We start from the raw sequence: 24633 nt of genomic DNA, 5'->3' as shown, positions 1-24633 counted from the left end.
AACTATACACTCCAAGTTTGATCTAGGTCCAGGCCGGACCCCCTAAAGCATGCAAATGGATCACCGCTTAAAATGCTTTTCTTAAAGACAGAGGTTCAGTTTGAAGGCCTGCGTTTGTGAACATCTGCGGTGAAATTCTGCTTCCGCGAACCCCCTAGAGAAAAGGTTCTGGTCCCTTTTCTTTCTTATGAAAGCAGACTCTTTTTGGCCTTTATATATATATATATATAAAATAAATTGTTCTGCTGGCTTGTATGAAAAGAGACGAATATCTTTTGCAAGACAGAGTGGGGGGTGGGGTGGGCGAGAGAAAAGCCGACACATCTGTGGCTGCAAAAGGAGCTTTATTAGTCTATGTCGGGAGCCAACGCTCAGCCAAGCAGGCAATTGGAGCTGGAGTTTGAGAGCGTTTTTGCAAGATCCAAGAAGCTTCAGTCCCAGCCAGCACAAGACGCGAAGCCCTGCCCTGCCCTCATTTAACCAAACGAGAGACGAATAACTTTGCTGTACGGCTTGGAAAGAGGCAGCCTTCCTTGGATGCTCTGGTTGCCAAGCCGAGGTCTGAAACATACCTAACTGTAGACTCATTTCTCTAAGAAACATACTTACAGTAATGCATTTCAGGCAAGTTCCATTAAAAAGGAGAAGAAGAAAAAAAAAGGGGGGGGAGGACTTCTTAAGCCTCTCAGTCTGGAAACAAGGCTGCAAGAACGAAGGGATCATCTGAAACTAATTTTGTGCAACGCTTCTACAGTGGATCTCCTTGCCCAGTCTTTCTGGTTCTCCCTTGTTGGCTTCCGACAGAGGCCATCATACCTTTACCTTTACCTGAAAGACCACCTGCTGCCAATTACCTCCCACAGACCCATTAGATCTCACAGGGTTGGCCTCCTCCGGGTTCCGTCTACCAGCCAATGCCATCTGGCTATTACCCGGGGGAGGGCCTTCTCTGTGGCAGCTCCGGCCCTCTGGAATGAACTCCCCGCAGGGATTCAGACCCTCACCTCTCTCCAGGCCTTCCGAAAAGCCGTCAAAACCTGGCTTTGCCGGCAGGCCTGGGGGTGATGACTTCCCTCCCCTCTCGACATGTATGGTTGTGCGGCTGTTGCTTATTTTTATTATTTGTATTTCGGGTTTTTTTATGTTCCCCTTTTTCCCCTTTTGAATTGTTCGCTGCCCTGAGTCCTCCCGGAGAAGGGCGGCATATAAATAATAAAATTCCATTCCATTCCATACCTTCATCCAGGTTGATGATGTTTTAAGGCTCTTGGAAAATTAATTTGAGAAGCACAAGGGGGCGGGGGGAAACATGCCGAAGCTTCTCTGAAAACCAAGCTGCTTAAATCTGATCTCCCCTTGCAATGCACACCTGCAGAAAAGCCCCAAACATGCCCTAACGTGCCCTCCTTGTTCCTTAAGAATTAAAGCGAAGACCCTGCTGAGTGTGTATCCTATAACAGGTTCCTGAAACATTCACAATACGCTGGACTTTCTAGAGGGGTTTTATGCCACCCTTCCCCAGTCCATAATACTCCATGACTATGAGTGTCTGAATGGTTGCGCAATTAGCAACTCCAAATCTCGACTAACAAATGCTCTGCCCTACACATTGGCAATAAAAATCAGAACACCAAATACAAGTTGGGTGGAAACGATCTCGTAGATGACACTCAACCTTTCAAGGACCTAAGAGGACTCAACAGCATTGCCAAAAAGGCATTAAAAGTTGTTAACCTAATGTTGTGAAGCTTCTTCTCCCGTAACATTGTATTGCTAAGTAGGGCTTACAAAACCTTTGCCAGACCAATCCTTGAATACAGTGTGGAACCCACACTGTATATCGGACATTAACGCAATTAAGTGTGTCCAGAGGTACTTAATGAGAAAAATACTCCTCTCCTCTCCTCACAATAGAATCCCTTATGTCACCAGGCTCGAAGTTGTGAGCTTCGACAACCTGGAACTGCTCCGCCTGAGGTACAAACTAAGCACAGTACACAAAATTGTCTGCTACAATGTCTTACCTGTCAGTGACTTCTTCAGCTTCAATAATATAGTCTTCAGCTTCTTTAACCTCAATAACACATGGGCAAACAATTGATACAAACTCAAGGTAAACCACTTCAAACTCGATTGCAGAAAATATGACTTTAGCAACAGAGTGGTCAATGCCTTCACAGCTTCAACCTTAAACTGTTCTGGGAAGTTATCATCCAGCCCTCTCCCAGAAAAATGAAATATCCTAGGAAATATTGAAAAGGCAGAATATTTCTCTGGATATGAAAAGAAACATGTTTTAAAAGACAGAATAGTTGCCTGTAGCTTCCTGCCCATCCCCACTTTGTCGATGGGCCATTGAGAAGGCCAGGCTAGTCCACTTTACATAATAAAGACTTCTCCACTGCAGCCCCAGGGGGGAATGGGAGTAAAGGCATGATAATGTTGGAACTTTACTCAACTGACCACATGGCATCTGAGAACTCATCCATACCTGGATTCAAAACACAGCCTAGAGAGTTGCCCCTGCATGGCCCCATGGGAGTCTGACAACCAATCAGAATACATTTCTTACACAGGAACAGGAAACAGAGAGGTTGGACTAAACAGGATATAAAAAGCCTAGCAAGCCCCTCCCTCAGCCTTTCTCTTCTTCTCCACCAACATTGAAGCATGTGATCACCTTTTCTGTTCAGGGCTCAAGTCATGCGGCCCTGTCCAACAATAAACCATCTTTCCAAGCAGCCTCCATGTCTCCAGTGTCTTCTTCTCCACTTGGAGCTGAACCCAGAAGGACATTTCTTTCATCACTGTCTACTGTGAACCTCATCCCATTCCCCTCCTAAAGGGGCCTGCATAAGTGCACCAGTGTGCCTTCCATCCTTGTCCTACTGTCCCCATTTATTTGTGTTCATTTCTTTGTTTCATATCCATGTTTATATTTATACCTGTTATCTTGTACATGTTTGAAAACTAATAAATACAAATACAAATACATACAAATACTATACAACAAATTCTGCGAAGCAAAACTTAAAACACATCTGGGAGGCACCTGGCTGGGTTACATAACGTTTCTGTTTGTTATTACTATTATTATTTTCAAACTCTTTCCCAGCCAAATTTTCAAAAATAGCAAACAATAAATTTTGCGTAATAACAAGACATCACATCATCAAAGCCTTTTTGTGAAAACCCTAGTTCTGGACCTGATCCTAAACATTATATATTTATATCTCATTCATTCTAATGAGTTCAGGATGGTTCATTTGGGGACGAGCCCAGTTTAATGGCAGTCTGCAATCTAGAAGGGAACACAGACTATGACCAAGAACGAGTGCTTTACACATAGTAAAATTAAAATTAAGTAGATAAAGGGTTATCCAAGAGAGATCCAAGCTAAAATTAAGGAGAAATGTCCTGTGATTGAGAACAATTAATCAGTGGGACAGCTTGCCTCCAGAAGTCGTGGGTGCTGCATCACTGGAGGTTTTCAAGAAGAGACTGGACAGCCTTTGCCTGAAATGGTCTGAGGTCTCTTGCTTGAGCAAGAGGTTGGCTTAGAAGACCTCCAATGTCCCTTCCAAGTCTGTTATTTTGTTATCTGTAAATTATTTGGTAAGGACTTGGCCAAGCAGGAGAGTGAGACCAGGATCTTCCCGCTTCCACTACTTTATCTGGAGACATTTTCCAACTCTTTGACATTAACTGGTAAATTGTTTTAGTGAGTAAGGAAAAAAAAATAAGTCAGAACCAGAGGTAGTATTCAGCCGGTTCTGACCAGTTCTGGAGAACCGGTAGCAGAAATTATGAGTAGTTCAGAGAACCGGCAAATACCATCTCTGACTGGGCTTGCTCCCATCTATTATCTGCCTCTGAGTCCCAGCTGATCGGCTGGGTCTTCTTTTGCTGCCCTGTACAGGAGAATGGAGCTGGAAAGCAGGTTAGTGGGATGGGGAGAGAATGGGGATTTTGCAGTATCCTTCCCCAGGAGTGGGGAGCGAGTGGGATTTTGCAGTATCCTTCCCCCTGCTATGCCCACCAAGCCACACCATACCCACCAAGCCACAGCCACAGAACTGGTGGTAAAATTTTGAATCACAACATTGGTCAGAATGGTACCATTTAGACCTCCCAAAGAATACAATGAACAATTAGACAATTACCAAAAGATGAAGTGGTATTTTGGTTGGTCCTTTGGCCGACATCTTCTCCCACAGACCTCGTCGTACATAACGAATGGTTGTCCCCGCTATCTGAAACTCACCAGGAAGTTCAATTTTCCAGTCGCTGTTGATGGACTTCTTACTGGAATCTTTCAAAGCTGCAAAGAATCAAATAGGCAGAGTGGTTCAGGACAGTCCTCCTTACTTATCTAGGACACAAATTCAAGTGAGCCTCCTCAGCAAAGGATCCAACCATCCATCCATCTTTCTATCCAATGCTTCCTGTGTTTTTCGTTGGTGCTTCTGAAGTTCTAAAGGAAGCCCATGCGAATTGCTACCGTGTTTTCCTGAAAATAAGACAGGGTCTTATTTTCTTTTGACCCCTGAAATAAGTGCTTGGCCTTATTTTTGGGGAGGTCTTATTATTTTTGGGATTCAGGGGATGGCGAGCATGGTCACCTCATGGCCGCTGCTGTGTTGCAATATTTTAGGGAAGGGCTTATTTCCAGGGGTGGGATTATTTTAGCACATGCGTTCAAAAGCCCGACTGGGCTTATTATCCGGGGAGGTCTTATTTTCAGGGAAACAGGGTAGTCTTCAAGCCACCTTTCTCCATATTTAACTTTTGTCCCTGTTCTCAATGCTTTCTCTCAACTCACATTCTTTCCAGCTCTGGATACCTCCAAAGTGTAAGGCATTTCCTGTCCAAAATAATTTGCAAAAATATCAATCAAGCCAGGCAGTGTGGGATGAAAGTAGGTGGAAAGGAACTCGCTCAAGCATCCATTCAACATGAAGCAGCCAGGTTCGTTTCCAAAGAGCGCTGGCCAATCCAGAACAAACAAACAAAAAAAAAATAAGGCATACTTCGCCTAAACTTTATGGAATTGGCTCCAGCCATCATCACTCCAAGGTTAAAACCCAGCAGTGTTTGCAAACTTTGTACAAACCTCAGACCTTATTAAAGTTACAGTGGCAGGAAATTGTCCTTTTGAGTTTGCAATTGTTCTACTTTTCTGGCTGGATTTGTGCCCTCATTTTGCTGCAAGATTCTGACAAAGCAAAACTTCCAATTGTTACGTTCAGACTCCGTAACCAATCTGTAAATACATGGAAAATGCTCTTTGGAAAATAGCAACTCCTGTTTTTCTGTTTCTCTACTCATGGAAATAGAGAAACAGGACTTTCCCTGACCAATTTCCTCCCCCAACTCTACACCCCGGCTCCATTCAGGGTCTTGATTAAACCTGGATGTCCAGGGTTTTTTATTTTATTTTAAAAAGCTATAGGTGTGTAATGGAGAACCTATGGCACACCTGCCAGAGGTGGCCCGCAGAGCCCTCTTTGTGGGCATGTGCGCTATTGCCAGCTACTCTTCTGGTTTCTACCGTGCATGTCTTCACAGGCCCTGGAGGGCTAGAAAACAGCCTGAAAACAGCCAAAAAATGGCCCGAAAAAGCCCTTAAAAAGGCCTGGAAAACGGCACGGAAAACAGCCAAAACCCAGGACGTTTTTCGGACTGTTTTCAGGCTGTTTGTCAGGCCATTTTGGGCCAAAACTGGCCTGATAACGTCCCCAAAAATGGCAGGAAAAAGCAGGCATCTTTGTGCCGGCCAGCTGGTCTTTAGGTTTCCAGCACTCTGGCGTGCGCACACATTTTATTTATTTATTTATTTATTAGACTTATATACTGCTTCATAGGGCTTTCAGCCCTCTCTAAGCGGTTTACAGAGTCAGCATATTGCCCCCACAGTCTGGGTCCTCATTTCACCCACCTCGGAAGGATGGAAGGCTGAGTCAACCTTGAGCCGGTGAGATTTGAACCGCTGAACTGCAGATAACAGTCAGCTGAAGTGGCCTGCAGTACTGCACCCTAACCACTGCGCCACCTCGGCCCACACATTCCAGTTTGTGCACTCGGTGCTGAAAAGGTTCACCATCACTGCTATAGGTAGTTCTCTACTTAGAACCACAATTGAGCCCAACATTTCCGCTGCCAAGCAAGACAGTTGTTAAGTGAGTTTTTGCCCTATTTTACAAACTTCCATGCCAAAATTAAATGTCTATGGAGATTCTCTGTCTTTCAGGTCATGGTACATAAAAGAGGTTTTGCCAGGACGAAGGATCTGCTTCATGCTTGTTAAGGAAGCCTGGTTCAGAACGGTCACAAAAAGTTGATCCCAGGATCCCAGGACATTGCAACCATCATAAATACATGTCTGTTCATTTGAAATTTTGTTCAGGTGACAATGGGGATGCTGCAAAGGTCACGCGTGTGAAAAACAGCCGTAAGTTGCTACTGTACCTTCGAATGGTCATGAAAACAACGGATGTCAATCAAGGATTACCTGTACTGAAATATAGGTAGCAATTTTCTGTAGTAATCAGGGTGAGACAGAAGGGGAGTGAAAAAGTTGTCTTTCAGGAATTCAGTTACAGTTGCTTTGTAAAAGTGAATCTATCAACACAAGTTAATTTGTTCTCCTGTGAAAACGAAGATCTCTTTCACAAGACATGAAGACAAGATGAGATAATTTTAATGCAGCCAGGCTGATCAGGCAGAAGGGTGAAGGGCTAAAGGAGTTGGAAGCTGGACTGTGAACAGCCAATTTTGACAATCAGGTTAAAAACAAAAACAAAAACAACAAAAGCAGTCATGTCTAACAACCGGCCTTTGATCAGCAGGTCAGCAAAAGTCGAAAGAGACTGAGAATCACGCTGTGGATATCATACGTATACATAACCTTTGCCAGACCAATTCTCGAATACAGCTCGTCTGCCTGGAATCCACACTGTATTTCGGACATTAATACAGTTGAGCAAGTCCAGAGGAATTTCACGAGAAGAATCCTCCACTCATCTGCTCACAATAAAATACCTTATGCCTCTGGGCTTGGACAACCTAGAACTACACTGATTAAGGTCTGACCTAAGCGTAGTACACAAAATTGTCTGCTATAACATCCTACCTGTCAACAACTACTTCAGCTTCAACCGCAATAATATACGGGCAAACAATGGGTACAAACTCAAAGTAAACCATTCCAAACTCAACAGCAATAAATACGACTTCAGCAACAGAGCAGTCAATGCTTGGAATGCACTACTTGTTGTTACATCCTCAAACCCCCATAACTTTAACCTTAAACTGTCTAGCGTGTACCTCACTCCTTTCCTAAGAGGTCTGTAAGGGGGCATGCATAAGTGCACCAGTGTGCCTACCATCCCTGTCCTATTGTCCCCATTTATTTGTGCCCATTTCCTGTGTTCATGTCCATGTTTATACTTATACCTGTTATCTCGTAAACCCGCCATCCTGGGCCCAAAGTTTGGGAAGCCAGGCTCTGCCTGTCACAAGCCAGGACAAAGGGTGAGTGATGGAGGAGTAACACCTCCTTAAAAAAACCTTGGTCCAGCTGGCCCAGCTGGTAGCGCCTCGTAAGGGCCCCTTTCCAGGGTTACAGGAGAAGACGGTCAACGGTTTTGAAGGCGGAAGCGGGCTCTACGCCCCAACAGCAGATAAAGCGGCAGAACCATCTTCTAGGGGAAGGGAAACTCTTCTTACAAACCTCCAGTGCCTTGTGGCTCTATCCACTACTGGAAAAGGCTTCAGGAGTCAACCTCCAGGCAAAATCCAGAACCGGAAGCAGTTCGTGACTCTGTACAACCACGTTCTGGTAACTCCTGTGACGCAGCTGGAATCAAAAGTATCGGCTCTGCTGTTCCATTGGACTATTTCAGTGATGTGGAGAGGGGGGATCTGCTGCTTGGGTAACAGTCCATCCTCCATATTAATCTACCCAGGCCTTGTGCTGGAGAAGACACTCCAGCTTTGACCTTTTTCCAGAGCACAATACCATTGTCTTTTGAGACTGAAGGATGCCAATGCCATATCTCGCACATGTTTGACAAACTAAATAAATAAATATGAGTGACATTTTTTACGTCTGACTTCATTCCAACCAATATCTGACAATCTTCAACTCGGCAGCAGCTATCCCAATTAATCTAGTTCATAAAAATTCTTCCAAATTAACCCAGTCAACAGTGAATAAAAACTGCTGATGTTTCAAAAATTTAAAAGATTTGCAAGATACCAGAGCATCAGCAGACATTTTTTTTCCTATGTCAAAGCCTAGAAAAAAAGGTGCCATTTTAGCTCCAAATACTGCCTGCCTTAGAAGCAGAAATAAAAGTACGCAAATGTTGAATAATGTTGGCAGCAATCCGGGTTTTTTGGAGGAGATTCTGCAAAAATGTGATACTGAACATTCCCGGCAGCTTCCTGAGCAATCCGTTTTTGTTTTTTTTCCAGAAGAAAATTTCTAACCCGGGTGGATGTGAAAACAGCCTTGAAAGCAGGCAGACAACACTTAACGGAGTCACCAAAGCCAAATACGTGACTATTTTCCAAAAGTTAAGCAAGAGCTGAGGAAGCCAGACGCCACAGACAGAAATGAGAGTTGCACAAAGTTCCAGAATTCTGGATTTTGCTGGGCAGATATGTTCTCCCTTCACACCATAAAAGCTGACTCAAACTGTGCCACTTCAATTACCACAATCTTCAGGGTTATAACAGCAAAGCTGATAAAGATAAAAGCAAAGATTCCCCTCGCACATATGTGCTACTCGTTCCTGACTCTAGCGGGTGGTGCTCATCTCTGTTTCAAAGCCAAAGAGCCAGCGCTGTCCGAAGACGGCTCTGTGGTCTTGTGACCAGCATGACTCAATGCCAAAGGCACACAGAACGCGCTTACCTTTCCACCAAAGGTGGTCCCTATTTTTCTACTTGCATTTTTATGTGTTTTTGAACTGCTAGGTTGGCAGAAGCTGGGACAAGTCACGGGAGCTCACTCCATTACGTGGCACTAGGGATTCAAACAGCTGAACTGCCAACCTTTCTAATCGACAAGAAACCTTTACCTTTACTGCCTTTACAGTTTACAAGGTCAGCATATTGCCTCCAATAATCTGGGTCCTCATTTTACTGACCTCCCAAGGATGGAAGGCCGAGTCAACATTGAGCCCTGTCAGAATCAAACTCCAAGGTGTGGGTAGAGTTTGCTTACAATATCTCATTCTAACCACTGGGCCACGAGTACTCAAATGCCAAGCAGAGGGGCTTCTTTGAATGGACACAACTGAGCCAAGAACCCAACTGGACTTGGGAACTAGACAAAGGATCATTGTTCTAGATAAAGATAGTAAGTTAACAACAGATCTGCAAAAAACAGACATCCAAGGTGGATCTCATCTCTATAGCCATCATTGGCCTCCTTCTCCAAATCACCTCCAAATATTTTATTTTCAATGATGAGAATCCTAGCAATGATGAGAGATAATAATGGTCAATGAATAAACTCTTCTCTAAAGGCCCACTCATGTTGTTTCAAATATTATGCTTCCACCAAATCTCTACGCTTCTCAATTCTTTTCTCTTTACCCAAAAAACTGTGGCCAGGTTTGTCCTCCATCACACGGATACGTCGAGCTCCAGCAGGGATCACAGCTGCTTCGATATAACCTACAACCAAGAAAAGGAATAGATGAGCCACCACAGTATATCCCAAAGTAAATCCCCAGGGAAACTGACAAGTGGTGGTTGTGGCCATTAAGTATGCAGCCCTTACAGTTTGAAGAAAGAAATTCAGCACTCCAACACTCAGGTTGAAATTTGGTGAGAGGCTGAGCCGCACCAATTTCAAAGATGTGAATTATGACTCGAACAGGAGAAGGAAATGAATGTGCCCTCATTTCAAATTCAGTTCCTATGTAACTAAAATTACGACGCAATAAACTCCAATTGGTGATTTTGGGATTTCTTCATGCGATCAGAGCTCTGTTAAAATTATTGTCTTGCTGTTGCAACTCATTCCATGAATAAAAACTGCTCTAAGAAAGCCTTTAAGGCTATTTCAGTTTCTTTTGGCTTCAATTAATTTGGCAGCCATTTTAATTTGTAGGAAACTTGATACCATCCTTCACACTTATTCAGTCGCTGTGGCTGGCAAGCCATAATTTATGGCTAACAATACGCTGCCTATCCAACCAATTGGTTGATTTAATAAATTATGGCTCAACAAATTATGCTTTTGCATAAGTGGCAAATTATGACAATGCCTGCTTGAGATAAGCATGAAGACCATACGATAAAAATTGAATGAACTACATCTATTTCTCCCAAATAATTCAATGAATCCATCATTGGAAGACTTAAGAGACCAGTTGGAAAGATGGAGAAAATCTAACTATGTGGTTGCTAGGAGTTGGAAATAACTCCTATACTCAATCAATCAATTAATCATGCCCATCCTGGCTAGTCAACCTTCTCAGACTTGGTGACCTGTTGTGTATCTGGAAGGGACCATATTGGAAAACTTGGATTTGGTTTCTACCCGAAGCATTTCCTATCAAGAACAATATGATAATAGAGCATCTGTTTCAATAACCATTCCTTGGGGTTTTTTTGTCTTTTGTCTTCCCCTTATTAATCTTTCTACGTTACGATCCCCACCCTGACTATACATTCATTTTTCATTTTCTTCTCCTTTCATTAGTTTACCCAAGAAATAACTTAATACCACAGAAAGAAAAACTGGGGGGGGGGTACAATATCTGGCGCCAACATGTTGGGTTCAGCACTGCTATGATTTCAGTGTATCTGACTATCATCTTGCCTTTCGTGTTAACTATTGTTTTAATCGTAATTATTACAACCACAGTTATGTAAGGGATATTAACAGCTGTCTAACATACAGCTTGGCAGCAAGAATTTGGGCTTTCTCTTATTCAGCCTGTTCAAATTGTATTGAACTATCATGCTCTAGGATGGCAAATTGTAGCTGGCAAATTATTTCCATGGCCCTTCAGGAATTTGAACGGTTTATATTCCTTTTGCAGGAAGAGTCAACATTACAGATGTTCTTCAGTATTTGAGAAATTTAGTATTCTCGTACAGTTGTTTCATTAGCAACCTAAGCAGTAGTAGGATTCAAATAATTTAACAACCAATTCTCTGCCCTAATGACCAGTTGGGTAGGCCTGGCTCGGTGGTCATATGACTGGGTGGGCATGGCCAACTCAAAGTCACTCACATTGATGGGCGCTTTGTCTTAGCTGTTACAATGTAATAAAGGTTAACTGGAGAGGAAGTTTCTGTAAGCAGGGCAATAAAGATCAGGCTAGAAACAACACCAGAGTGTTTCCTTCCTGCCTTCCTTACAGGATTAGTCCTGTAAAGATTTCTTCCAACAACCAGTTCTCTGAACTGCTTAGAAAGTTAACAACCGATTCTCCCGAATAGGTGCAAACTGGCTGAATCCCACCACTGAAGCTAAGTAACATCATCATGCCCTAATGATGTTGCATAGTTTGGTAATGAAATCTCTGCAGGAATCAATAAGCTTTGAGAAAACTAAGATCCCAACAGGTCAACTCTAAGTTACATGTATATGTATTTACTATTGGAAGTCTATATTGTCATATTATTGTGGGCTCTTTTTTAGCTTTAGCTTTATTATTGTTGGAGACCAGTAGCTGTTTGGCACCAAACGTAACTGGAGTGATATACAAACCCAGTAAAATAAATGCTTATATCAATTTTTAAAAAACCAATATCAACAGACCCCAAACCAAAGATTATCATCACCGATAAGGTGACATAATATAACAAGACATAGTCAAAGGGAAGAGGATAGAAAGCAGCCTGAAAGTATATATGTCACCATTGTTAGAACAAACTTATGGACATCCTTTAAATGTACAATTTCTAGATTTTATCTAGGAATATAAGAATATAAAAAAGCAATCTTTTGTTGGATCCTCCATGGCTTCCAACTAGACCCAGATTTATACCAAATATCCACTGAATGGACACATCAAAGCAATACCAATATTCAGGAGAAATGGAAAACATAGTCCCAATGGGAACAATCTTCAAGTCTTTTTCCATATTATAAGTGAAAACCAAATACAGTCGTACCAGGAGCTGGGCAATTCTGATTTGAATAAATAGATAATTAATACATTCTGCCTATTGAAATCTTATCGGACTCGGTGGCTCAGTGGCTAAGATGCTGAGCATGTCAATCAGTTCAGCGGTTCGAATCCCTAGTGCCACGTAACAGAGTGAGCTTCCGTTACTTGTCCCAGCTTCTGCCAACCTAGCAGTTCGAAAGCATGTAAAAAAATGCAAGTAGAAAAATAGGAATCACCTTTGGTGGGAAGGTAATAGCGTTCCATGTGCCTTTGGCATTTAGTCATGCCAGCCACATGACCACGGAGACATCTTCGGACAGCGCTGGCTCTTCAGCTTTGAAATGGAGATGAGCACTGCCCCCTAGAGTCAGGAACAACTAGCACATATGTACAAGGGGAATCTTTACACAGGAGAGGGTCGGGGTATTGCGGTCGTAACAGGGAGGGGCAGATACGGCGGGGACTTTAGGGCAGGCCATTACCGGGGAAGGAGGGTTCGCTATATTGCAGAGATCCCTCCTTCCGGCCCTAGGAGTCCCACTCCAAGACCAGATGGCGTGAGTAGTCAGGACCCTGGTCTCAGGCTGTTGTCGCTAAATGCCAGGTCTGTTGTCCATAAAGCTCCTCTCGTCCGGGACTTAATTTTAGACGAGAGGGCAGACCTGGCATGTATTACTGAGACCTGGCTGGGCCCAGAGGGAGGAGTCCCCCTTGTAGAGCTGTGCCCAGAAGGATTTCAGGTGCTACATCAGCCAAGAGCCCAGGGAAGGGGTGGGGGTGTGGCCGCCGTTATCCGGGAGTCGTTAGTTCCTCGTAGGGTCCCTGCTCCGGAGATTGTCGGGTGTGAGTCATTGCTGTTAAAGTTGGACCTCAAGGGTCAAGTGGGTCTGCTGCTAACGTACCTGCCTCCCAACAGCGTTGCAGCAGCCCTCCCCTCGCTCCTCGAGTCGGTAGCCGAGCTGGCAATTGAGTTCCCTAGGTTGATGGTCCTGGGGGACTTTAATTTGCCGTCGCTCGGTGAAAGCTCTGATGGGGCGCAGGAGTTCATGGCTTCCATGACAGCCATGGGCTTGACCCAAGTAATTCGAGGCCCAACCCATTCAGCGGGACACATGCTTGACCTTGTATTTCTCTCGGAGCAGTGGATTTGTGATCTTGGTCTGAGGGGGAGTGACATCATACCCCTGTCGTGGTCAGACCACTGCCTACTGAGGCTCGACTTCCGGAGGCCAAACCCCCACTGTAGGGAGGAGGAACCGACCAGGTGGTTCCGCCCCAGGCGCCTTATGGAGCCGTTAAGGTTCCAGACAGAGCTTGGGGTTATTCCTGACACTCTCGCCCACAGTCCGGTCGAGACTCTGGCTGCTGCGTGGCACTCGGCAGCGTCGGAGGCCCTCGACCGGATTGCGCCACTGCGGCTCCTCCGAGGCAGCGGATCCCGGAGACCTCCTTGGTTTACCGAGGAACTCCGGGAGATGAAGCGCCGGAGGAGATGCCTAGAGCACCGTTGGAGGTCCGATAAGTCCGAATCGAACCGAGCAATGGTAACCACCTGCACCAGGGAATACACCAGGGCACTTAGGGCAGCAAAAAGATCACATATAGCCACCCTGGTTGCATCCGCTGAGTCCCGTCCAGCCGCCCTGTTTAGGATAACCCGCTCCCTATTGAACAAAAGGGAGACGGGGGAACCCTTGCAGGGCAGAGCTGAAGAGTATGCCCAATTCCTCGCGGACAAAATTGCTCGGTTTCGGTCGGACTTGGACTCCATCCCCGCAGCTCCAGCCGAGACACAGAGGGATCAAGTAGAACAACTCTGGGTTGAGTTTCAGGATGTTACCCCCGGGGATGTGGACAAGGCCATGAGAGCTGTAAGTGCCTCCACCTGTGTTCTGGATCCGTGTCCCTCATGGCTAGTCACGAACTGCAGTGAGGTGACACGAGGCTGGATCCAGGCGGTTGTGACCGCCTCCCTTCGGGAGGGGAACTTCCCCGCCGCACTGAAAGCGGCGGTGGTGAGACCCCTCCTAAAGAAACCATCTTTGGATCCAGCTGTCCTTAATAGTTATCGCCCTGTCTCCAACCTTCCCTTCCTGGGGAAGGTTGTTGAGAAGGTGGTGGCCTTCCAGCTCCAATGGTCCTTGGAGGAAGCAGACTACCTAGACCCCTTCCAGTCAGGCTTCAGACCCGGCTGCAGCACAGAAACCGCTTTGGTCGCATTGATGGATGATCTCTGGAGAGCCAGAGATGAAGGACATTCCTCCATCCTGGTCCTCCTTGACCTCTCAGCGGCTTTCGATACCGTCGACCATGGTATCCTTCTGCGACGACTGCGGGAGGTGGGAGTGGGAGGCACCGTGCTACGGTGGTTCTCCTCCTACCTCTCGGACAGGTCGCAGTCGGTGTTAGTGGGGGGGCAGAGATCGTCCCCTAGGCCCCTAAATTATGGGGTGCCTCAGGGTTCGGTCTTATCCCCCCTACTATTCAACATCTACATGAAACCGCTGGGAGAGATCATCCGCAGGCACGGGATTAGATACCATCAATATGCGGACGATACTCAATTGTATCTGTCCGCCCCGTGCCAACTCAATGAAGCGGTAGATGTGATGAGCCGGGGACTTGAGGCCGTTATGGGCTGGATGAGGGCTAACAAGCTTGTGCTCAACCCAGAAAAGACCGAGTGGCTGTTGTGTTTTCCTCCCAAAGATCTGACTAGTATACCATCACTCAGGCTGGGGGGTCAAATTGTATACCCCTCAGAGAGGGTTCGCAACTTGGGAGTCCTCCTGGATCCGCAGCTGTCATTTGACCACCACCTAACGGCTGTGACCAGGGGGGCATTCGCCCAGGTTCGCCTGGTGCGCCAGTTGCGACCCTACCTGATTCGGGAGGCGCTCACAACAGTCACTCGGGCCCTAGTGATCTCCAGGCTGGAATACTGCAATGTGCTCTACATGGGGCTGCCCTTGAAGGGCATCCGGCGACTTCAGCTAGTGCAGAACGCAGCCGCGCGAGTGATTGCGGGTGTACCTCGATTCACCCGCATAACACCTATCCTCCGCGAGCTGCGCTGGCTACCTGTCGATCTCCGGATGCGCTTCAAGGTGCTATTAATCACCCATAAAGCCCTACATGGCAGTGGATCTGGATACTTGAGAGACCGCCTTCTGCCAATTACATCCCTGCGACCAATAAGATCACATAGATTAGGCCTCCTCCGTATCCCATCGGCCAGCCAGTGTCGGCTGGCAACCACAAGGAGGAGGGCCTTCTCAGCAGTAGCCCCGGCCCTTTGGAACGAGCTCCCTGTGGAGATTCGTACCCTCTCCACCGTCCAAGCCTTCCGCACAGCCCTGAAGAACTGGCTCGCCCGTCAGGCCTGGGGATAAGGATAGTTGCCCCTCCCGAATGTTGTATGGATGTTGCCTACTATTTTTAGTATATGTCTCTATTTTGTTGTCTGTATCCCCCTCTTTCCTAGTTTTATGTGAGCCGCCCTGAGTCCCCTCAGGGAAAAGGGCGGCCTACAAATTCTAATAAAACTACAAAAAAAAAAACTTTACCTTTATTGAAATCTTATAGACGTTCACTTAAGCACTATTTGTTTCATCTAACTTCATGGGATTTTGGTAAGTAAACCAGATGTGTGTCTATGGAGATTCTCAACCATCCAGGTCATGATTGCCCCAAAGAGGTTTTTTTCCCAAAGGCAACTGGACTTTTTTCATTTTTCCTTGAAGAGGTTGCGCTTCTCCTCCAAGAAGCTTCTTCAGTTCTCTTTTTCAGTTCTCTGCTTCCATCTACCAGCCAATGTCATCTGGCTACTACCCGGGGGAGAGGGCCTTCTCTGTGGCAGCTCCGGCCCTTTGGAATGAACTCCCCGCAGAGATTCGGACCCTCACCTCTCTCCAGGCCTTCCGAAAAGCCATTAAAACCTGGCTGTGTCGGCAGGCCTAGGGTTGATGAATTCCCTTCCCCTCTCGAATCGTGTGGCTGTTGGTTGTTTTTAAATGCCTTGTATTTGTAGTTTTTGTGTTTCCCTCTCCCTCCTTGGGTTTGTGCGCCGCCCTGAGTCCCGCAGGGAATAGGGTGGCATATAAATAAAACGAAACCTAAACCTAAAAACCTAAACCTAAAAAAATGAAAAAAAGTCCAGTTGCTTTTTGAAAGAAAAAAAAAACACCTTTGGGACAAGTAGATGTGGAGTTAACCAATTGTTTACCAAATACAATGCTATTTCTATACCACTAGACTCCTGGGCTTTTGATTTTCTTTTTACCCTTATAAATTAATGGAAATCAATTTCCCAGCCTTGAGAGAAATGTGAGTCTTGATAGAGTCTCTCACCATTTGGAAGCCACCACTCCCTTAGCAATCCGTAATTGCAGCATGGGTTCCAGGAAGATCAGTAAATTTCTGTTTACTATGACCAAACAAATTCTATGACAATTAAATCGTTCTCAACTTTCAGCAGAATCTGGTCAGTTCCTACAATAGAATAACAGGCTCCGTCCTTTGTAGGTTCCATTCCAATCCATTTAGCTAAAATAATTTCAGATCAAACTATAACATTTCCAAAATCTCCTGGGAACTCTCAGTTATTTGTTAATTCTTAGTATTATACGCAAGTGCGCTTTACCTCAGAAACAATCCTCTCTTTCTGGCACACAATCCTCTTTCTGTCCTGTCTGTGTTACATCAAGGCCTCAGGAATGCACAACTGGGCTTGAGGAGAAATGTGTGTTAAAATTATATCGCAGGGCTCACATGAGGGGAGACACCTGAGCCGATGGGAAGAGAGTGGAGCAAAGGGGAGAGAAAGATTGCCTTTATCCCTGTGAAGGTTCACAGCAGGAAAACAGCTGGTGCTGGGCCTTCCCTGAGAAATGTGGAAAGACCTAGTCAGCAATCATTTCCTTCAGTCTTTGATACCATAATTCTGGTGGGTTGGGTTTTTTTTGCCCACTTGCCATAGAGGAAAACCATAACAAGAAACTAACAGAGTTGGAAGGGACCGTGGAGGTCTTCTAGTCCAATCTTCTTCTCAGGCAGGTGACTCTATACCATTCCAGACAAATGGTTGTCCAATCTCTTCTTGAAAACGTCTGGGGTTGGAGCACCTACAACTTCTGAAGGCAAGTCATTCCCCTGGTTAATTGTTCTCACCATCAGGAAATTTATCCTCAGTTCTAAGTTGGTTTTCTCCTTGATTGGTTTCTATCCATTGCTCCTCGTCCTACCATGATTTCTTGAAGTTATGGATAGATTCCAAAGCCAACAGCTAATGGCATCATGTTGAGTTAGGAATTCTTAATGGAATTCTTATAATTAGTTGGTTCCCATAGAATCTGCTAGTATTCCACCAAATTAATATTTTCAAAGGCAAGGACACTTCTATGAAATGCACTCAATGATTGTTGTTATCATCATCAGTGATGGAAAGCTGGCATTTCTTCCTCCAAAGAAAATAATGTCATTTCCTTGAAAAGAAAGACACAGCCAATGTAACGAATTCCTTCTTTCCAATGTCTTCCTTTTTCATTCAAATTGCATCATCCTCCCTTTTCTGAATAACCAGTGAGAAATATTATGTAGATACATCTTCCTTTTCCTGGGCTCCAAGATCACTGCAGATGGGGACCGCAGCCAAGAAATTAAAAAATGCTTGTTCCTGGAGAGGAAAGGTATGGCAAATCTAGACAGCATTCTAAAAAGCAGAGACATCCACCCTGCCAACAAAAGTGTGTATAGTCAAGGCTATAGTTTTTCCACTTGCAATGTATGGCTGTGATAGTTGAACCATAAGGAAGGCTGAGGGCCAAAGAATTGAGGCCTTTGAATGATGGTGCTGGATAAGATTCATGTGAGTCCCTTGGACTGCAAGGCGATCCAACAGGTCAGTCCTAGAGGAGCTCAACCCTGACTGCCCTTTAGAAGGCCAGATCCTGAAGATGAGACTCAAATCCTTTGGCCACCTAATGAGAAGGAAGGACTCACTGGAAAAGAGCCTAATGCTGGGAAAGATTGAGGGCAAGAGAAGAAGGGGACGACAGAGAATGAGGTGGCTAGAGGGAGTCACCAAAGCAGTAGGCGTGAGCTTAAATGGACTCCAGAGGATGGTAGAGGACAGGAAGACCTGGAGGAACATTGTCCATGGGGTCGTGATGGATCAGACACGACTTCACAACTAACAACAAAAGGTCTTCCTCTCTTCCCATTGGGCATCTTCTTCGAAGGCAGAATCATCAGCAGGTGGAATTGTGAAGGTTGACATTCTGTTTTCTGTGAATAAGCATCTTGATTGGTGTTACAAGTAGGATGAGCCTGTAAAGCCTGTAAACCTTCTCATTCTTAGCATAGAAACCCATCACAGGTAGTCCTTGATTTACAACAACAATTGGAACCAGATAGCTATTGCTAAGCCAGGTGGCTGTTAAGGGAATCCTGCCCGGTTTTGCAAAATTTTCTTTTTTTTGGCCATGGTTGTTAAGCAACTAACTGCAACCATTAAGTGGATTAAATAATTGTTAAGCGAATCTGCCATTTTCCATTGACTTTGTTTACCAAAAACCAGATGGGAAGGTAACAAATGGGGATCACATGACCCTGGGATTATGCAACCATCATAAATACATAGGTAAAGGTTCCCCTCGCAGATATGTGCTAGTCGTTCCCGACTCTAGGGGCGTTTCAAAGCCGGAGCCAGTGCTGTCCAAAGACGTCTTTGTGGTCATGTGGCTGGCATGACTAAACACCAAAGGCACATGGAGTGCTGTTACCTTCCCACCAAAGGTGGTCCCTATTTTTCTACTTGCATTTTTACCTGCTTTCAAACTGCTAGGTTGGCAAAAGCTGGGACAAGTAATGGGCGCTCGCTCTGTTGCACAGAGCTAGTGATTTGAACCATCAAACTGCCGATCTTTCTGATCGACAAGCTCAGCATCTTAGCCACTGAGCCAACACATCCCTTACATGCAATACATGCCAGGTGCCAAATTCAGTGTCCGAATTTGAGCATGTGTCCATGGGAATGCTGTAATAATCCTAGAGCACGATTCTGGCCATAATTCAGACTTTTCTGTGCCATTGTCACTTTGAATGGTCACTAAAGGAAAAAAAAATCACAAGTCAAGGATTATCTGTACAGTGAACCCAACTTGTGCTAAAAGTTAGAATTATGGAGGACCCCATTCATCAGAAAATGAATGTCCAAGATACATTTTCTCCCCTTGAGAACTCAGTGAAAAGAGTCATATGAAGAAAAGACATGCTTTGAAATACCATATTTTTTGGAGTATACGATGCACCTAAAAGAACCTCCACATACCCCATTTTCGGCCTCCACATGCCCCATTTTCAGCCTCTGCACCGCACATTTTCCATTCATTCTGATCCCCATCACCTGGAATGAGTGGAGAATGAGGCATGTGGAGGCTGAAAAAGGGGTGTGTGGAGGCGGCAATAGTCTATGGCAATCTCTGCAGCCTGAAACAGCTGATCGTTGCCCAACAATCAGCTGCTTGTGCTAATCAGGTTGCACTGAAACTGAAACGGAAACTGAAACAGGTTGTTTGCTGCAAGGAGGCAAATTGCTGGGAGGCAGAGGCAGATTTTTTTTCTTGTTTCCCTCCCCAAAAGCTAGGGTGTGTCTTATACTTCAGAGCGTCTGATACTCCCAAAAATACGGTATATCCACAGCTTCTCCTTCGAGAAGGATGCCATGTCAGCATTTCAAGTCAACCAAAGAGCACAGAGGAAGACCCAACACCAAGAGAGCATCTATCGATCTCCCAGCACCACAGAAAGCAACCCAGGCATCTTACACGAGAAACACTTGGGCACTGCCTTTGTCCTGGCCATCACACAGGTGGAAACTTTCTTACATTGACTATTGGAGACTAAGAAGAAGAAGAAAAAAAGGAATTGGCACAGGTTTAGTTCCACCAGCAGGGAATGTTTGCACAAATCAGCAGTCAGCCAGAGCCATCTTTCTCCAGGACAACCCGACCAGCAGCAGGAGACCATTTTCCTCGCAACAGCTTTCTGATATCTATTACAAAGCAGTCCTCTTTGGGGAACCGGCTAACTTGGATACTGAACAGCAAATCTGAATTGAAACAAAACAGCCGAGGACTCTAATAGGGCTCGATTGGACTTTGACAAGAAACGCATTTCAAAATATGTAAATAACCCATTGCTTCTCGACTTTTTGGCGAAGATCACGTTGCGTTTATAAATAGCCCATTTTGTTCAAGATCAGTTATAATTCTCAGGGTGGCTTGTTTTCCATGGCACAACAAAACAATATGGGCATCAAGCTATCACACTCAACCCAAAATAGAAAAAAACTGAAAAAGTGTCAGCAATGATTGGAAATTAACAGCAGATTAAAAAAACCAAAAAGACCCAGCTGCTGTTACTTTAACTAGGGGTAGCATAGGCAAAAGAGGAAGGTGACAAATGATAAAAAGAGGAATAGAATAGAATAGAATAGAATAGAATAGAATAGAATAGAATAGAATAGAATGGCAATGGCAATGGCAATGGCAATAGCACTTAGACCTATATACTACTTCATAGTGCTTTTACAGCCCGTTCTAAGCAGTTTACAGAGTCAGCATATTTGTCCCCAACAATCTGGGTCCTCATTTTACCCACCTCAGAAGGAGGGAAGGCTGAATCAAACTTGAGAATTCTTTATTGGCCAAGTATGATTAGACACAAGGAATTTGTTTCTAGTGCATAAGCTCTCAATGTGCATATAACAATAGTGATAAGCAACAAAGTTATAGCCATAAGAAGATAAGGAGATAGGAAATAGAGAAGATGAAAATTATGATGATAATATTGCCTTTTCAGATAGGCTTGTTGCAATTAGTTGTTTAGCCGAGTGATGACATGGGTGGGAAAACTGTCCTTGTGTCATAGGGAGAAAATGGGCCTTCTATGCCAGCTGTGGCATTAAAATTATTCCTTCCACGCTTATGGAATCCTGTCATTCAAATCAGAGAAATTATTCCTAGATGATCAGGAATAAATTGATAAAAGTGCTGACACATAGAACATACGTAGAATCACAGGGCTGGAACTGACATTGGAAGTCTTCTAGTCCAACCACCTGCTCAAGCAGGGAATTCTATACCATGTTAGACAAGAGTTCGTCCAACCTCTTCTTGAAAACCTCCAGTTATGAAGCACCCATAACTTCTGAGAAGGCAAGCTGGTTAATTGTTCTCACTGTCAGGAAATGTCTCCTTAGTTCTAGGTTGGCTCTCTCTTTGATAACCTTTTATCCTTACTTCTCCTGCTCTCAGGTGCTTTGGAGAATAGCTGAACTCTCCTCTTCTTCGTGATATCCTCTAAAGTTCTAGAAGAAAGCTATCATGTCTCCCCTAATCCTTCTCTTTGATAGGCTCCCTCAACCTTTTGTCATATGATGTAGCCGCCAAACCCTTTCTTAATGTGGTTAATTATGGCTTATCATCATAACACGTCTACGCCAAAATGCTGAGTGGTGCGGTGGCCTAGAGGTGGTGCTCTCGCCTCACACTCAGGAGACTGTGAGTTCAATCCTAGGTAGAGGCAGATATTTTTCTCTCTGCGCACAATGAGAACATATCTGCTGAATATAACTCTGCATTGGAAACAAGAAGGGCATCTGGCCAGTAAACAATCAGCTCCATTCAGTTGCCCAGACTCCACCCTGCAAGGGATTATGGGGATCGTTAAAAGAAGATGATGATGGTTATGCCAAATGCCGTAAACATTCAAGTTCAATTAGGATCTTCCAGTCTTCTTATGTGCAAAAATTACTCACCCATCCCTTTCGTATGGTTGAAGTCACCTTTCACCACTTTGCAAGTTTTCCCATTTCCGTTGCAAATGCCACAGTGATCTTCTTTGGCAGAGGATCCAATGATCCCATCACAGCCGATTTTCTAATGGGGATCAAGAGGGGTTTTTCCCCGTTATTGTCATAACAAAAAAATATTTTTAGATATTTAATCTCCTTTAGAGATTACTAAAGGAGGGTAAGTCCTGGATACTCATTTGAAGGACAATCTCAGAAATAAAGGTAATTGTCAACTTACAACTGCTACGGATACCAGATTTTATATTTCTAAGAAAGGCACTTAAATGAGTCGCATCTGATTTTGCAACCCCTTAACCCAGTTATTAAGGAAACCACTGTGGCTCTTAAGTGCATTACACAATCATTAACCAAATCCACCTTTTCCAATTGATTTAACTTGTTGGAAGCTGGCTGGAAAGGATTTAAATGATGATCAAATGACCCTGTTATACTGCAAGTGGCATACATATGTGTCAATTGCCAAGCTCACTGCTGCAACACTCATAAGTGTGAGGACCAGGGGTGGGTTCCTGCCAGTTCTAACCTCTTCTATAGAAGAGGTTCCACAAATCTACAGTGCCGTTTAGAACCGGTCCAGCTCCCTCCCCCACCTGTCCCCACATCATCAAGATGAAGAGCGAGAGGAGGAATTCTGGGAGTTGAAGTCCACAAGTCTTAAAGCTGTCAAGTGTGAACACGCCTGTTTTTTTTCTAAAGGGCTAGGGGTGCAAGGGTCTTGTAACTTGACAGCTTTAAGACTTACGTGCTTCAAATGCCAGAGTTTCTGAGCCAACATTTTGGTTGCTAAGCAAGAGTGTTGTTAAGTGAGTTTCACACATTTTACAAGTTGGCCACGCCCACCCAGTCACATGGCTGGCAAGCTACCCCCACAAAGCAGGCCACACCTACAGAAGAGGTTCTAAAAAATGTTGAAACCCACCACTGGTGAGGACTGATCATAAGTCACATTTTTCAGTGCTGTCACTACTTTGAACAGTTGCTAAATGAACAATTGTAAGTTAAGAAGTCTGTAGAGTAAACTTCAATTATGTTAATCAGCTGATGTTGCAAACAGTCTATGTAGCTACCAATGCACCAAACTGAACGTCACTCAGCCTTCATATCCAATAGCTTGCTAGATATTTTCCCTTATCTGTTTTCTGACATTTGGCTAATATACGTATATATAGTAATAGCATTTAGACTTACATACCGCTTCACAGTGCTTTTATAGCCCTCTCTAAGCACTTTTCAGAGTCAGCCCTATTGCCCCCAACAATCTGGGTCCTCATTTTACCCACCTCGGAAGGATGGAAGGCTGAGTCAACCTTTAGCCTGATAAGATTTGAACTGCCAAATTGCAGGCAGCTGGCAGTCAGCAGAAGTAGCCTGCAGTACTGCTTTCTAACCACTGTGCCACCATGGGTCATATGTTTATATATTTGACTTCTGATAGATTAAATGTATTTGGTGAATCAATTATTACAGGCCATGAGCACCTGATTTTAAGAGGTACAATATGTTTTTGGAGAAGAGCTAAAGAAGCTTCTTGGATGAGAAGCGAAACGTTTTCAAAGAAAAACCAGAAAGTCCAGATGCCTCCTGAAAAAGCACCTTGGGGACAATATGTTTTTGGGCTTTAACCTGGTCAGAATGTTCTCAGTGGGATCTTTTACAGAAGGGAAACAATACTTGAATCAAAGAAAAAAATCCCCATAATTTATGGCCTTCCCCTCTGCTGATTGCAACCTTACCCAGCATTGTTATGTGGCCACAGCAGAATAACTCTGAAGAAATGCACCAGTGGTGGGATTCATTTTTTTTTTACTACTGGTTCGGTGCGCATGGCTTAGTGGGTGTGGCAGGGGAAGGACACTGCAAAATCCCCATTCCCTCCCCACTCCAGGGGAAGGTTACTGCAAAATCCCCATTCCCTCCCAATCAGCTGGGACTCAGGAGGCAGAGAATAGATGGGAGCAGGGCCAGCCAGAGGTGGTTTTTGCCAGTTCTTTGAACTACTCAAAATTTCTGCTACCGGTTCTCCAAAGCCTGTCAGAACTGGCTGAATACCACCTCTGAAATACACCCTAAACAGATCAAAAGTTACTTATCTGGGTTCAGGATACTCAGCAGAGAATTCTGCTGAAACCTTTGTATTGTCTTGTATTTTGTGATCTGCAAGCAATTTCAAACTACACGGGGCAATTCCCATTCAATGTTCTATCAGCTCAAAAGTGTGAGATCAATCAGGGCTTTTGGCTTAATTCCTCTATATTATTTTTCGTAAAAGTTATGTCATTTCTCTTGGCACACAATCTGAATTTTTACCCAAATACCAAGAGGGTGCTTCCAACAAAGCTTTTAAAAATTCCTCAGGGGAAAGAGCCCATTCATAGCTTTGTGTGTTACTTCACTAGCACAATTATAATTACTGCCTCATATTAAAAAAAATGACAATGTCCTTTCACGGAGTACTGTAATGCTTCCCGTATGCTCAGCCTGCTGTAGCAGATATTGTATATAAATATAAATATTGCCGTTGTTAAGTATCATTCTGAAATTTGATCGTGCCAAGATGATATCACTGCAGCAAATTCTTCCAACTGTCAACACTTGTTCACACTATAGTAATCATAT

The 24633-nt window shown here is 44.4% G+C and overlaps 1 protein-coding gene across 1 annotated transcript in view; it reads right to left on the bottom strand.

Moving 5' to 3' along the window:
* Window positions 1–24633, bottom strand: part of ADAMTS17 (ADAM metallopeptidase with thrombospondin type 1 motif 17) — a 166188-nt gene that overhangs the window by 29406 nt on the left and 112149 nt on the right. The window contains exons 15-18 of the mRNA XM_087704329.1: window positions 21961–22081; window positions 19967–20041; window positions 9607–9687; window positions 4164–4321 (exon numbers count right to left, since the gene is read on the bottom strand). Of these exons, the coding sequence (XP_087560455.1) occupies window positions 4164–4321; window positions 9607–9687; window positions 19967–20041; window positions 21961–22081 (435 nt within the window). The remainder of the gene's footprint in view (window positions 1–4163; window positions 4322–9606; window positions 9688–19966; window positions 20042–21960; window positions 22082–24633) is intronic.

This window comes from Thamnophis sirtalis, unplaced genomic scaffold, assembly GCF_051295495.1.
Source record: "Thamnophis sirtalis isolate CommonGarterSnake01/CBP01778 unplaced genomic scaffold, rThaSir2_p1.2 scaffold_2, whole genome shotgun sequence".
NCBI classification, from domain to species: domain Eukaryota; kingdom Metazoa; phylum Chordata; class Lepidosauria; order Squamata; family Natricidae; genus Thamnophis; species Thamnophis sirtalis.
This window is presented reverse-complemented; position numbering and strand designations above follow the sequence as displayed.